The sequence below is a fragment of the Polypterus senegalus genome, chromosome 16, assembly GCF_016835505.1.
Source record: "Polypterus senegalus isolate Bchr_013 chromosome 16, ASM1683550v1, whole genome shotgun sequence".
Classification (NCBI taxonomy): domain Eukaryota; kingdom Metazoa; phylum Chordata; class Cladistia; order Polypteriformes; family Polypteridae; genus Polypterus; species Polypterus senegalus.
In genome coordinates this window covers 55,959,023-55,975,861 of record NC_053169.1, presented here as the reverse complement: position 1 = coordinate 55,975,861, position 16,839 = coordinate 55,959,023, and the positions used below count along the sequence as shown (strand labels likewise).

Below are 16,839 nucleotides of genomic sequence, written 5' to 3'. Positions count from 1 at the left end.
ATAGAACTCAATATTGACACCCACAGGAATGCCTGAGTACTGTAGTCCAGAAAGGCGATCCTGTCAAGATGCCAGTCAATCTAATCCAGCCCTTACAATAGAAATAAAATGAAGGGCGTTGAGAGTTTTCTATACCTTGGGTGTAAATTGTGTTCATAAGAATTATTTTGAAATCACTTCAGGTTTTTTTTTTGTGTCCTTCTCCTTCTGCATTACAGGTATGAGAAAACCCTCACATATGATATGCCGTTCGACTCGTCTTGATGCCTAGTTACAGTATGCAAGAGGTTTTTGGACCCAACCGGCTGTCTTAACGTATGGACAAAATGGGCATTGGCCAGGGGCCGCCGATGTTTCTGATGCCTGTCTATGTTTTTGTTTTGCTATTAAAACAGGGGCTCCAGTGCACTACTTTTCCAGGGGGCCTGTGATGCTGTTAAGATAGCCCTGCCTCTAGACCCAAAACATTCTCAATTTTGGGCAATTTTTGTGCCATATTTTGTGCAAGAAATGACAATTTTATGATAATTAGTAAACCGATGTGTCTTTAGGAAAAATGATCAGAAAAACTTCATGTTGTTCAGGAAACTTCAGTCGTATGCTTCATGGCATATGAAGGCTATAATGAAAGTTTATTGTAGGAAAAGACCTGTGGGGTATTCTACGTAGTGTGCTTAGCAAGTAAGCCAGTGTTAAATTGAGCGCTAGGCTTATCTGTGACGTTTTCTGTTCCACCAAGGAGGATTAGGGCAATTTGTGCTTGGCCACTAAGCGTCATGTCTTTACATGAACCATGCCAGGTGTCAGTCATTGGCGTCAGAGGATCACCCTCCAGGTTCCTTCTATTGCAAGCCGAGAAGGGGCGCTGATGCTAACCTATGTCATCTTCCTTTGCCTCCACAGTTCAGAGAAACCACACAGTGAGGGAAATTGACTCCAACCCTTCCTATCCTGAGATAATAAGATTCCAGCCACCCGGGGGGAGTCACTTGCTGGCTGGAAACCTGAAAAGAGAGAGCTCTAGGCTTTGGTTGGGTACCAAAGCCACTCCAATGTTGTCTTGATTGTGTGCTTCAGGTAATTGCCATGCTGAGGGGTCAACTGCCACCCCAATCTGAATTTGTTTGAACTCTGGAGCAGCTTTTCTTCAAGGACTTCTTTATATTTAGCGGCACTCATCCTTCACTCCCCATGTCCCTGTTACTAAGAAGCACCCTATAGCATGATGTTCTCAGCACCATGCTTCAATATACAGGTTGTAGATCGGCAGATGATGGGCAGTGTCTGGTCTACACCAGTTCTGTCCAGAGAGTTCAATGTTTGTCTCATGAGACCTTCAGAGTCCTTTACACATCTTTTGCTTTCATCTAGCTACTTAACAATAAATGGCTAATTGATTGACTGCTGCTGAGATGCTCATCTCTCTGATTGTTCTTCCATTCCAGTAGAGAATTACTCAGGCTCTGTTGGTATGACCATAGAGTTCTTGGTCACCTTACTGGTTAAGGTCCTTGTTGACTAGTTACTTAGTTTAACTGGACAGCCAAATTTGAGAAGAGTCTTAATGGTTTCCAGACTTCATTCTTTTCATATTTATTCAGGCCTCTGCGTGCTTGGGGACACTCAAAGCTTTACAAATTTTTTACCCCCTTGCTCCTATCAATGTCTCACCACATTTTGATCATGGAGGTCTATAGAGAGTTCCTTGGACTTTATGGACTTTTTTTTTGTTTTTGCTTGGCCAGGAGGCTGCCGTAATGGAAGGACTCGGGGAGCAGATATACACAGGCCACTACCTCCCCCTGGCAGGGCCGGATTAAGACCCTTAGATGCCCTAAGCACTAAGTAATTTTGGTGCCCCCTTAAAATAGTAATTCAAAATATTAAAACAATAACAAACTAGAAAATAAAATTTTATTATCGAAAATTCAAAATTAAATAAAACATACTTATAGTAAGAAGGAAAATAATATTTATTTTTGTATGCTTCATTGTATTTTATCTTAATAATTTTCTCCTACATTTTTTTCCTTGCAAACTCTTTGATTAGATCTTCATAATCAATCTTACGTAACACTTCTGCTTCTATACATAATAGAGATAAGGCATCCAGCCTGACTTGATGCATAGTTGTTCTGAGGAGATTTTTAATATATTTCAACCAAGAAAATGAGCGCTCAGCTAAGCAGTTTGTGACCATTAATGTTAAAAATATACAAAAGGCAATGTCTACATTTGGAAAAGCACACTCAATATTGTCTTCTAAAATTATTTTATGAAGTTCTGCATGACTGAATCTTGTTTTTACATTTTCTGTTGCACTGAGCTTATGGCGCACATATAAATGAAACTACTGAAGTTCAGTTGAGAAATTACTGTTGAAGTACTGTTAAAGCAATGTAATGCTTAGAGCAGTTATATGCATTAAAAACTGTAAAGCTGCTGCCTCCATGTCGTAAACCGAACGACTTTAATGGTTGTAGTACCTAGGGGTCGTGAAAATTGTCGTATCAAAATGAGACTAGGACCAAAGTTTTCGTGAAAATCTCTAGTTTTTGATGAAGCAAACCAAATTCCAAAATATCAATTAGTGCAGATTTTGTTTCAGCTTTTTTGAAATTTTTTACATCTATTTTTTAAGGATGTTTTAGGTCTCAAAGTGACTACAAAGTGGTTTAAATTGCTACAAATATTAAATTTTTTTTTCTGCCATTATTCTAAGGACTACAAATGATCCAATCTCCTGCCAAAACCTATAGAAATTGAGTTTAACCCCAAAATTGATTTAAAAATTTATTTTGTGTAGCACTGCTTTTCGATAAAGATCTGATTGCATTTTTATCATTACTTCAAGAGAAAATGGCATCCAAAATTTTACAGATTTTAACATTTGGGGTCGATAAAGGTTTTTTTGAAATGTATGGTTTTCACTTTGACATGAAAACCGTAGATTTACCATTTTGATTATTAAATTTATTTATGGCTTTTGTGTCAATATAGCAAATCTATTTACAAATATTCTTAGTACCAGATTTGAAGAATATTGTAAAAATTTTGTTAATAAATCTTTATTAGTAAAAAAAGTTATAAACAATTTTATCCAATAGTAATCAGTTGTACAATTTTCACTTTGACATGTAAATAAATTTAAAAATATCCAAGGATAGAATTAAATATTTTTTCCTCAAACTGGGACGATTTTATGTTTTTGCCTAAAACAGAAAACAACGCTTTCTATGCACTAGAAATGTATTTTAAGTTAAATAACAGATAATTCACGAAACACAACAATTACGTGATAATAACTTTTAATCAACTATTAACTATTATTTAAAAATATAAAAACATATTGTTTTGAATCAAATTATTTTCACAATATTTTGACATAACATGGCGTTTAAGGGAATCACCATGAAACGGGAATTCCCCATCGTAGATGGCACCAGTATGCACAATTTGTAAGGCACCATCTATGAACAGTGATGGCATAGGGAGGTACAGGGAGGCATTAATCATTTTTCATTAAATTTTGAAAATGGCTATAAATTTAATTAACTTAATAATTTATGTGATAAATTCGGACATGAAAAACTTTTGTGGTGCCCCCTTTACCTTTGATGCCCTAAGCATGAGCTTACTTTGCTTATATGGTTAATCCAGCACTGCCCCAGGACACTAGATGGTAGGGTTGCCAGCCAGAGTCGGGAGGAGGAGGAAGAGGAGAACAAAGCTTGCCAGGGGAAGAGTGAAGGCTGTGCTTATTGTACTGTGCTTGGTGCTGTATGGGGAATGAAGGAAAAGTGCTTCCACCTTATAAATAGACTTGTGTGTTGCTGCACTTGTGCTTAGTGTCTGTTGTGTTAGTTTTTGAGGAGCCAGCGTGGTCCCTGGTGGTCACATCTGACATGCAATGCAAATTGTAGGGCCTTATACAGTATACACAGGTGTGTACCACAGGTGGACCCCAGACAAGTTCTCGACACATCTCAAGAAGAATTAAAGCAATAGAAATGCACCTGGGCACAACATGGACTGCCACAGCAAAGGGTCTTAATACTTGCAGAAATAAGAGTTTTAACAAAGCATGTTTTCACTTTGACACTATGGGTTACTGGGTGTAGATTGATTGGCTAAAGTAGCATACCATACAGTACCCTGTATCTACGTATCCATTTAAAACTAAAGCTACAACACAGCAAAGTGTGCAGAAAGTGAAGAGTTCAGAATACAGGACTTCCTGAATCCTCTGCATGTATTGCACTGCTCCATGGAGTTTTAAGTTATGTTTTTCTGCCGACTGCTACAGCAAAAAGAGGAAGTAAGTTCCCAGTGGAACGGCGGATGTTATGAAATGCAGCCATAAGCTCAGCTGCAGTTTTATCAAAAATGAATAAACGGATAGCGATTTCAGATGAGTCCCACCTATTCCGTATTGCTGTGATCACCCTCACATTAAGGAATCCACCAATGATGGAACAAAAACTGCTCTTACTTACCCATCTTCCAATAAGAAGCCACCAGCTCCTGTAATTTTGAGTCCTGTTTGAGATTCTTTCAATAAATGTGCAGGGACAATAAACAATTTGTTCATGGCTGATAGAGACACCAAAACCACCTTGTATGGTTTTACTGGGTCCATCACAGCAACTGATTGGTTTCTGTCTTATGATTGAGGACCCAACTCACCAAATTCTGAAAAAATGTGAACAATGAAGATGATTGCTTATAACCCAAGACAGTGGAATCCCAAGGAAAGGAATAGACCAAAAGATACTGGGCAGCAACATTTTGTCACCTTGGATCTAGTGGTTGCTGCTCTCACACGTGTGTAGGTGAGACAGTTTAAGGGCTCTGGTGATGCTAATTTTCCACCAATCCAGGGGGAGGTGCTGTGTGATAACACTCTCTCTTTTTTCTTCCTCTTCAAACCAGAAGACTGACAGGTCTTCTCCAATGACATCACTTCGGTATCCGCCCACCTGGTCCCACCTCCTGATTTATCATATGACCGGAAGAACGGTGATTTTCGACAGTTAAAATAAGCCTCTGGTCTAAGAAGACTCATTTTGCATTTTAAACATGTGTTGTTGTTTTTTTTTTTCAACTTTATAATAGATGGAGTTGGCTGCACTCCCGTGTTTCTATTACAGTGGAGTAGTCAGCAGGAGTTTTGCTCTGAAACTGGATGGAACAACAGGACCTGGCAGCGATCCTCCATTCTGTGGCCAGTGATCTACAGGCATTCAAAGTCCAGGTGGGAGAACAATGAACTCGGCTCCCTAAATTGGTGCTATGTAACCAAGCTTATGTTGCTCTCCGAGAAGAGTGACAGATGAGTTCATCCCAGGTATTGTTTCCTCTCCACCCTTAAAATGATATTGAGTCCTTTCTATTGATTTTTGAGCGTCTGCTAGGCCTCATCGCTGAGAGCATGCAGAGTGGGCACACATACAAGTGCTGTTCTTGAGGGAGTCTTGATGAGCAGGCAGCCGGTAATCACGACCAACTGAAGGCCAAAGTGCTGCCCAGGTATGACTTCACCCTGGACAACAGGTGAGGGCCTGTCGTGAGTGGAAATATAACCCTAAGCAGCCAGCTCATTTGCATGCTTTCGATTTGTGAGAGTTGGGGGGCAGCAAGCAACACTCAACTAGAGGAGGAAAAATATTTTTTTTATTTATTTTATCAAAGTAATGTGTTGGGTATTACTGTGTCTTGGGTTTGGGGGTCAGTGGTGCCCCCTTGTGGTTACACTGCCCATATCTATCAAGGACCAATGCTGGTTTAATGCACGAAGTGTGCATTTCTTTCAGTGTGCTAATATTTACTCTTTGACTTTCCCTTTTTATTCTGATATTTTATTAAAAGACCAAAATCCTCAGCATTGCCTGGGTATACTTTGTGACCATTAGGCCACAAACTTCAAACACAACTCTACTGACACAAATCTCTGGATTAAAAACAAGCACTTACTGAAAAGTGCAGGTTTGATGGGCTTATTTTCACAAAGCACATTCCTTTTCTTTTCTATCCCTTTCTTTCCTCCATTCGTCCCAGGTGAGTGGTGTCCATGTCCTCTCCCAACTCTGTGGAGGGCTTCCTTTTAAACCCAATCCCAAAGTACTTCTGCTGCCAAACACGTGCCCCAGGAAACACTTCTAGGTTAGGTAGAATCCATGCCTTCATTTCCAGACAGTTCCCCCTGGTGGCTCCCATGAAGCCCAGCAGAGCAGTCTTATGAGACCACAACTCAAATGTTGTCCTGTGGGCATTCATACCAGGGTCACCTATGGTGTGGAGTCCTACCTGATTGCTCCATGATGTTGTCCTTCAGATAATCTCAAGGCAAAGACAGGAAGTCTACTACATTTTCTTTCTCATGCCCTCCAGGTCTCCTGGTCTCCTGCTAGGGATGCCAGCCCAGGCATGCCGTCCATGACAATAGATAGATAGATAGATAGATAGATAGATAGATAGATAGATAGATAGATAGATAGATAGATAGATAGATAGATAGATAGATAGATAGATAGATAGATAGCGTAAAGACACAAGAAGCAGAAAACATGCATAAAGGTTTGGGACACCAGTCCTGTGTACTGTTGGTTATTGCAGAGTTCAGAAATGCACTGAGACACATTATATCGAAGAATACACCAGATATAAATGCATGAAACAGGGGGACTTTTATAGCGGGCGGACAGGAAATGATATTGGAAATTGAAATGATGAACTGGAGATGAGGACTCAGTGAGAAGATGGAAGTGAAGTCATCTAAAGGCGTCAGAGCTTTGGAACCTGGAACAGGATTTCCAGAAGGTAAGGGATTCACTCTTTTTCCTTTTTCCTGTCATCTTAGAGAAACAGGCATTAGCGTTTTGTGTCAAACCCTCTCTGTTGTTTTCACGCTGCATCGTTGCCGTTGGCTGCCCCCTATTCGTATGTGTGTGGCAATAGATAGATAGATAGATAGATAGATAGATAGATAGATAGATAGATAGATAGATAGATAGATAGATAGATAGATAGATAGATAGAACTTTATTTGTCTTTTTACACAAATTACACAAAAAATTGGCTTTTTACAGAAGCTCTTTGCACTAAACAAAGTTCTCCACCTTACCCATTTGCTCTAACGCATCTACTTTATCAAGGATGTGGTTAAATTCGCCATAGCTGTTAATCCTTCATACAGCACTGACTCCATCAGGCAGCACTGACTGTCACGACTGAGCTGAGCAGTCACTAAATCTGATATGCCATGTGGTTGGCTTTGGTTTAATTTGGGACGGTCCAGTTATGATATCAGCACCTGTATTCAGCAAGACTGGCATATCCTTTCAACTAGAAGTCACGTAATGCAACATCGACTGTATTGAACACATTGACAATGAGTTAGTTTTATATATACTGTATATAAGTAAGCCAAGTCTGTCTAAAGCCAAAGGTGGAAACAGGCAAATGCCAACTAGTAGGGGAACATACAAGTAAGATAATAAAATGGCCCATTTGGTAAGGAACGTGGCTAATTCATTACTGTGTAGAAACCCATTTTTTTCCGTACATTTATTACTCTATGTATTTCCTCCATGTGTGCTCATGAGCCTTACAAACAGAACAATAAACTCCAGTTTTATACTTGTTGACAGACTTTATTTATCATGTTTGACAAAAGTGAAATGTGATAAATAGAGTTGTATTGATCGGCATGTCTTAGGATATGCCAGCTTGCATGGTAAATTCTTTTTCCACCCATACATCTTTTCACTCATGATAATTCGACTGCACGATTTGCAAAGCAAAGCATTTTATTCCATTCATCAAGAATCTATGAATTGTCGAAATAGCGAGAATGATATAAATAATAATTGGCTGGCAAAATACTGTTTATACTGAAAGGATGAGAGATCAAAATGAGCACAAGCTCTTCAGTACACAAATGTTATTAAAGCATTTTGATAATTCGCCAGATCTGCCTGGGATATGCTTAGGTTTAGAAAAGGAAAGCTGTTATGACTGAAGCCGACAGTCTGAACGGTGTAGGCTTTCATACTTTGCTTGCCTGCAAGGATAGACAGGTGGATGATGGTAGTGCTGGCTACGTCACTGACGCCAGACTTTGTTGCTGTTTCCAGAAGGATATCATGAGAAAAATCCGAATACCGATTAGGGTAGGACACGGTCAGCCTTTTCAGTTTCTGTACTGCAAAGTAGTCATACAGAGATGGTCTGGAAACTTCAGCATCACACTTCACCAGGGAGAGGTGTTGCACTTTGGAATTGTTCAGGAGAAGAGCGACGTTTGTAGGAGATGTGTACCAGATGGTGACACTGTCCTCATTCACGTGACAAGAGCCATCGTGGCAGTGCAGCATGGAGAAGGACAGAGTGGTGCAGTTGCAGTCATTGGAGTTGATCCTTTCACAGACAGACAGTGGTCTGCTACAGCTGCAATTATATAGGCTGAAGTTGGTCACAAAGGCCAGTTTGAACTCACTGAGCACAAAGGATGGACAAGAGACCCATACAAGACATGGCAAAACCCAGCCACCGAGTAGAAGGCCGGCCTGCATTGTGCTCCACCATTCATAGGGCATCTCGTCAAAAAAGAACTCCTGAAGTCCTTTCACAGAAATTAAAAATTCCTAAAAGGGCATCACCTACTAGCTAGAAAGAACAATCTTCCAAGAAAACTGGAGACACTAGTGTCCACTGCTGCAATCAGGAGAACACATTCCAGGATGGTGTCACTAGGAAGGAAACCCCTGCACCAGCACTAAAAAAATATAAAAAAACAAAAACAGGGAAACTGAAGAGCTCAGTCAGCATCCTCCATGGTGCCCTTTGATAGAAAATCATCAGCTTCAACCCTAAAAGAAGAATACATATTATTTTAGGCACCATGTCATCCAAGTCCGTACAAAAGGGAATTTTATTTTACATTACAGTTAGCTTTACACTGGAGACTTGAGGTTTTAGAGAACATAAAGGTCTAGAAGATGATAACTGTCAAGCTTAACTGGTTTGATGGGCGGCCAGCTGAACCCGGCCAGGACTCCCCTGGAATGGAAGGATGGGGGAAGGCAGCTACTTGCCGACACTGCTTCCTCCACAACACTAGATGGCAGCTCCCCTGGAGTGTAGCAGTGCCCCGGATTCCTGCAGGGAATCCTGGGACTTGGAGTTCAATTTCTCAGCCCTGTTGGGTGCCATGGGTGCCACCAGGAGAAGCTGTTGAATGACCTGGGGATGTATTCTTTCCTTATAGCCCGGAAGTACGAGGTTGTCACAAGGACAGTAACCCCGAAGTACTTCCGGGCTGAAGAAAATCTCAGTTCTTCATTAGACTTGGAAGTGCCAGCCAGTCACATGGATGGAAGGACAGAAGCACTTCCGGGTCAAGAACTATATAAAGGACTACTGAAGACCCAGCAAGCGACCCGGAGTTGAGAGATAGTAGGACAGAGCTTGCTGGGAAGAGTGGAGGAGAATTGCATTGATTCTTTGTTTCTTTATTTGGGTATGGAGGCTATAGTGCTTAAAGGGCACTTTGAACAAGAAAAAATAAGTAAAAGATCTTCTTTGTGCTTTTACCCTGTGTCTGCGTATCTGTCTGTTGAGTTCAAGGGGCAAAAGCACCCTCAAGTGTTCTTACACTGGGTAAGATAATGGAATCAAGTAGTTATTCGTCACAGACATGATGGACTGCAGTCTCACATAGCTGGACGTATAATACTGTATACATATGTATGGAGACAACCATAAGTGAATTCTGCTTAAATGTGGGTTTGAACAATCAGTTCAAAGTTCAATAAGCGTCCGTCATCCAACGTCTCATGAAGATGATTTAAAGAGTAAAGAGCAATGATGCTCTGCTCAATGTCATCAACCAATATCAGGTCTACAATTATAATGGCTAAACCGTACATGGCTGAAAAGTCTCCCAAAAAGAACCCCTGAAACATATAAATGTGAGTTGTGTATGTGGATAGCACATTTTTCATGTTAAAAACAAATATAACCTGTTACAAGGAGAAAAAAATGGATTATAGTTTAGGATTTGAGCACATCACCGGACTTGTGATGTGTGTGGTGTCTGACATAAGGGCCTTACGAGTACAAGCATTTTATGGGTTTGTGTTGGACTAATACGGGGAAGGAATTAGGTGTAACACCTGTCTGATTCCATAGAAGGAGGAAGAGAAAACCACGGAGTGCTGGTGTCACCTCCCGTAAAGACAAGGTTCTGACCCTTCCAGAGCTGGCGTTACATAACTCTGAGGACACCTGGAAGGTATAGTTCACTAATGGACCAGATATATAAAAAATAGTAGCAGCCTGCTTCTGATAAGCAACTGAGCCATGAACAATGAAATCTCAAGGCAATCAAGACATTCTGGATCGAAACGTACTGCCCAGTATCAGAAAGCTCTGCCTTCGTCTCAGGTCATGGATCCTCCAACAAGATAATGAGCCAAAACACACAGCTAAAAGCAAACAAGAATGGCTCTGAACAAATCGTTGAACTATTCTAGTGGCCTTCTATGAGCCCTGATGTGAATCCCATCGAGCATCAATATAGAGAACTGAAATATGAAGTCTGGAGGATAACCCCTTCCAACCTGTCCCAGCTGGTGCCAGGATGAGTGGGCCAAACGATCTGTGGACAGGTGTGGAAGTCCAATGAAGAGATCCAGGAATCACTTGCATGCAGTGATGCCTGTAAAGGTTGCTCAACAAAATATGAGGCTGAGGGTCCCATCATTTTCATCCATGTTATTGTTCATTTGTGTTATTATTTGAAATATTCTTTTGAATCCAAACTCAAAAGTAAAGTCTAATTTTTGTTAAATACAGAAAAAAACAATGGTGGGTGCCAATGACTTTTGTCACTTTCAAGTTATTTCAGAGAATAATTGTGGGTTCTTATTTTTTCGTGGAGGGATACCAACAAATTTGTCCACGTCTGTAAATGTATTAAATAAAGTAATTTCCTTTTTAAGCCACAAAAGTGTTGTCCATTACACTCTAGTTGCTGTAATAAAGTCAATGTAAGATTAACTTCTAGTCATAGAGTTAGTCAGACTTGGCAACTGCAGTTGCTGATCTCATTATCTGACCATTTTGAATATCGCTAGACATGTGGCATTTACCAGCTGAGTGCTAACCGTCCAGCATAGGCACGCTTGCCCCTTTTTTTGACAGCCTCCTTATGGAGTCGGTGGTGTATGAAGTGTTAAAAGGTATGGCGAGTTTAGACAAAATCTCACTCCTTTTTTTCCATTCGGTCATAATATATAAAACACAAGACATAAGACCGACAAGCTTCTCTTAGTATGAGAGGTCCAAAACACCTGCCTTCCTTATTTTGGTATTTGGTACATTTACTTGATATCCGTCTTTTCACATGATCATTGGAGGTCAGAGCACTGGGTCAGCTATTGTATAGCGTCCCAGAGCAATTTTACTCCTCATCACTGCATTAAATGCCTGGTACTTCAAAATAAGCATTCATTGGTTATCAGTGCTCATGCATACAGAGCTCACGTCTATGACTTAGGATAAAATCAAACCTGTTTGATTGTCAGGGATATTCGTGGACTACTTGGGTTGAATTGCTGGGCAACTCCCTCTGATTTGCTAAGGTGGTGCAAATGAAGGCTATGACTGAAAATCACTGAGAAAGTCGTCTAATGTGACATGGCCTTAAGGCTCTGAAACCTTAGTAAAATCTGCTGTGAAAGACTGGGCTATTGCAAGATTTATAGGGCTGACTGCCTTTAAGTTGACAGTTAAATTTGGCTAAAGTCATGTCAAGTGCTCTTACACTGAAGATGCAATTCATCGTGTGATTTTGTGCTGCTAAGAAATGTCCGTGATAGTGTTCTAGGAAAAAGAGGTAGGCCAATACTCGATGAGAAACTTCCAGCTAGGTCAATGTTGGGATAGAGGGCCCCTTAATTTATTTGAACCATGGTGATTTAAATTGTCCAGCACATTCCAGTCTGATTTAGGGAAGTCAAACATGTATTATTATTTTACTAGTGATTGAAGCTACACATAAAAAGCTTGCCTTTTGATTGATTAAACAGAACTGCTACCTGACTACCATGGTGTCTGATTGCTGCCCTCCAATGAAGCTGTTATATTGCTCTACCTCATATTTACTTTGGTTCTTTGTCTCCACAATATTGACCTTTCTCCACAGCAACTGATTCAATAAAAAAGTGTTCTGTGTCATGATGATATATCTCAGGAAGGAGTTTATGTCATGGCTTTCTGAACTGTCATGTTTGTCAATTTTCACACATACAGTGCATCAAAATTGTTTATTTCAGGAGTCCTTGAATTCAGTCCTTGCAGCTGCAGGTTTTCATTGTAACCAGGTTCACAAACAAATACTTCAGTCTTACTTCTAAATGATCAAATTGTTTAACTAGTCTTTTTTCTTCTCTTTTTTACACTAGCCGTGTTACCCAGCTTTCCCCTGGAATTTTTGTAAGAGTCAGTTATACTGCTGTTGGTTAACTGGATGTATTAGATGTACTATGTAAGTCACTAAGTTCTTTTCTGTTTTGTCGTTACGGATCGTCTGGCACTCCAGCCAGATCAACAACTGACCCCTTACCAGGATGGGGGGCCAGAAGGATGAAGTGATCTGAGGAGTTGGCCTTTGCAGAGCCTATAATCTCCCGATACGCTGGAGGGATATATTCTTGTGTTGCTGCCCCTACTTTTTTAACCCACGGGGCTGCCTGGGAAGAGCAGTTCCATGTTACAGTCCTGTTGTATGACATGCCTACTGCCAGAGAAAGCTGAAGAGAGGAGTCATCCCTGCCTTCTAGGGAGATCCGCCTGATATCCAGAAGTATTTAATTTAGGCTATGGACAGACACCAGGAGTACTCCCAGGAACCAGTTTAAAGAGGACTGCACTGCCTCGCCTCGTAGAGTCAGGACTTGGGAGGCAGAGGACAACACTTGTGAGAGGGAGAGGAATTGGGATAGAAGAGCGAAAAGGAAGGATTCACCTTTCATTTACATTCTCTGTTGTTTGTAAGTTATTTGGAAAAATCAGATCTGTTATTTGAACCTGTGACTGTGTGCGTTTCAGTTATGTCTGGGATTTGGAGCTCGATAGCACCTCTGTCTTTCACAACAAAATGTATTGAATAACAGGTTCCTGCCACACAGATGGCCAGGAAATCCTGCTGACTGTGCCATTTGTGAAAGACAGGGATGCTATCGACACATACAATGTACTATGCTATAATATTCAGTGTCATTTGCACCTGTGTCTGCACTGCTCAATGCTAATTGTCAGCATTTCAATACCATTTAAGAAGCTCCACACAAATAAGGCGAATTGAAATAAAAAAATGGTAAAAGAAATTTAAGTGTTTAAAATTCTGACAAAGAAAACAGATTTCTACATTTCTTCTAAATGCATATATCTTACAAAAGCAGTTTTCTGAATACAGAATAGTAAAAGAAAAAAAAGACCAGCCAAGTTTGAGACATAAGAGTGACCCACTGCTTTGTGAAACTGGTTGGAATGAAAGCCTGTAACCACGGTGGTATTTCAAGACTGAATTTGGGAACCCCTAGTCTAAATTTGCTTTCTAAAAATAAACAAATTTAAACTTATTTAAAATGAAAACTATAAAAAATTAAAAGAATAAAACATTCTTATAGCCATTATGCCACCAGGCCACCCTCACTTTTGTAGTACACATGGCACAGTCCACTGGGAGAGAACCCAGGGGCAGACCCAAGACACATTGGGGGATTTTCTCTCTCCTGAAAGCCATGTGGGAATTCCCTGGGAGAGGCTGAAAAAAATTGTTCAGAATAGGATGGCCTAATTTTTTAGCTCCACATATTGTCATGGTAACCCTCATCAGAAAAGAGTAAATATAGTTATTGTTTGTTACTACCACTACTACTACTACTTCTAATAATAATAGTAATAATAATAATAATACATTTTATTTATATAGCACCTTTTCCATGCTCAATCTGCTTTATTATTATAATTATAATAATAATAATTATTATTATTATTATAATTAAGATGGCCTAATTTATTTAGCTCCACATATTGCTATGGCAGCCCACATCAGAAGTGTATTTAATTGTGTTTGGTGTCATAATTAAAGCTGTTCTATTTGCATCTGTTCCTCTGTGTTCCCTATTTATAGGGAATACTTTCTTTCTAAACTAAACACCCAAAATCTATGTAGATAATTCAAAGTACAATAATTAATAAATCATATGACAAAATAATCTCATGGGCAGGACAGAACGGGGATGAAGGTATTGTTCTATAAAGCGCCTCTTACTCTTCACCCCGATATCTGTTATTCTCTATGTGTCTTGTCTTTCCCGTTTCCTCACTTTTACACTCACAGGCTGTTGCACAACGGATTGTTCTTTTTTCTTTTTTTCCTACGAGTTTGTTAGTATAAGGAACTTTAAGAATAATGTCTTCTAGTTCGTTTTGTTTTCATATTATCCGTTGTGACTCCTTCTGAAAAATAACTTCATCCGTACATCCTGTGAACGTTATACCTGTGGTTTCTTCTCTTTCTTTCTTGATGCTCGTTTTTTTTAAAAACTCAACTCCCTGAAGTTTACACATTCTCTTTGGCACTTCTGTGGATCTCAAGCTATGTTGAAAACGAAAGTTCTTTCTTCGCTGAAGCCCACCTCTGTCTGTGAAATAAAGATACCACAGTGGAGCAATCTGTGGATCGCACTCGATCAAAACTGCAAAGCCTTTAATTGCGATTTTTTGAGGAGGCAGGTACAGTGAAATCCAGCAGGCTCTGCGCCAGCCTTTATCAAACAGTCGGAACAGGCGCGGCGCACTGCAGTGACTTCGCTCACTTTACTGGGCGGTGCCCTACCAGTTGTCCCACAATAATTTAAGTAGACACTTCCCAGCAGGAATCGCAAACGTGGCACGTTAAATTATAATCTAACTAAAGCTATGGTGCATCCAGAAATGTCACTGACATTTTATAAAGCGTATTGATATTTACTTCAGACATATTAAAAAATACCATCATGCAACTCAGTTTTGTCTACTTTTTCTAAAGTAGCGATGGGCGTATATAAGAAATGTATTGCTGTTATTGCATACTCACAGTTTTTAACGCAAAGTGTAGCAGCTTCCTCCGACACTTTCACACTCCACCAAGTTTCCGAAGTGTGAATATTATATTCCACATAAACCACAAATCCCATGGAGCTTTGCGAGGCTCCGCTATCTGAAATAGGGTTTAGAGCACGGTGCATTATGGGTTTTGTAGTGTATGTAACTTAACTGGCGCGCATCAAAGTTAGCGACTCCATTCTTGCAGATGTCTGGAAAATGTAATGGAAATCTGAATGTACAGTAGTTTAAAAAAAGGTAACTCAAATTTAAATATATGCGTGGTGATCAAAAGGTGTTGAGTTTGATGTATTTTGCAACATAATCCTAGTGAGTTCTATTTGTTATAGTTAAATGAAATCCCTCGTATTGGAATTATTCTGGCAAAATGAACTAAATAAATACGCAAATAAATAAAAGAATTGTGAAATGTAACACTCCGGTGGGCTGGTGCCCTGCCCAGGGTTTGTTTCCTGCCTTGCGCCCTGTGTTGGCTAGGATTGGCTCCAGCAGACGCCCGTGACCCAGAATGGATGGATGAAATGTAACAAAAATAAAAGAAAAGAATGAGTATAATGAGTATAAATAATGAAATATGACTCAAAATACATTTTTGTTGCATGCTTTTTTATGTATGTATTTATTTCTTAATTTATTTATTTCAGTGAAACCTCGTGCAACATGAAAAAAGCTGTAGATTGATTGATTGATTGATATTAATTTGTTTGATTACTGTTGTCTGAAATTTTACTATATAGCAACCCCACTCTTGAAATAAGGGTTCTTTACAGGCACTTGGTTGTGTGGTTCCACGTAGAGCATTGCTTGGCAATGCATCATATCACTCTGGGAAGGATTTTTGCACAAGAAGTTCGTCCTGAAGGCTTTGAAAAATTTCCTAAAATATGTAAAAAAAAAAAAAAAAAGAAAAACGAAAAACAAAGCTGAAATCTTAAATGTGTGTTAGGCTGTCTAGCAGGACACAAACAGATTTAGAAAACCTGAACTGGGTCTGTGTTATTGTATGCATCAAGAGTCAAAATCATGAGCCATTGGGATTTCACAGATCTGTTATCATCTCTTCACTGTTATTTGCTGTATGGAGCTAGTTACAGATTTAAATACATAAAGTCTCTTTCTGGAGCCTTCATGTGGATTAGTCTTTTGAGAACCAAAAACGATTCACCCTTTATGATTAATATAACACCAGGTCACGTCACCGCAAGAAATTCTCAGATGGTTTTGAACTAATCAGGCATGTTGGCAAGGGAGATGAGGCAGAAGACATGAGTCAGTTGAAGGACTTTGAGAAGAAGCTGGTTATTAACTTTCACCACTCCAAAGAGCCGCTATGCCTGGTCACTGCTCAGGGAGTGGGTGTAAAGGTGGTACAAGTACTTGGGGGTCCACATCAATGACAGGTTGGACTGGTCACATAACAAACAGGAACAAAAAGCTGAACAGGCTCTTTCTTCGCATGATCCTTTAATGTGTGTAGTGAAACTCTTCACATCTTCTATAACTCTGTGGTGACCAGTGCAGTCTTCTACATTATGATGTGCTGGGCTGATAAAACCACTTCAAGAGAGGCCCACCGAATCAAAAAGTTCATTAAGAAGACAGACTGGTGTACTCCCAGATGGGCTTCAAGTTGAAAAGGACAAGCAAATGATAATTGCCTTT

At 39.8% G+C, this 16,839-nt stretch overlaps 1 protein-coding gene across 1 annotated transcript; it reads right to left on the bottom strand.

Moving 5' to 3' along the window:
• Positions 1-7,124: 7,124 nt before the first annotated feature.
• On the bottom strand, positions 7,125-15,222 carry si:ch73-52p7.1 (uncharacterized protein LOC100321084 homolog). The gene is made up of 2 exons (XM_039738791.1): positions 15,149-15,222; positions 7,125-8,870 (listed from the first exon to the last, which is right to left on the bottom strand). Exon 2 carries the CDS (start codon positions 8,595-8,597, stop codon positions 7,929-7,931), a length of 669 nt encoding a protein of 222 aa, XP_039594725.1. The 5' UTR covers positions 8,598-8,870; positions 15,149-15,222; the 3' UTR covers positions 7,125-7,928.
• Between the last annotated feature and the right edge of the window lie 1,617 nt (positions 15,223-16,839).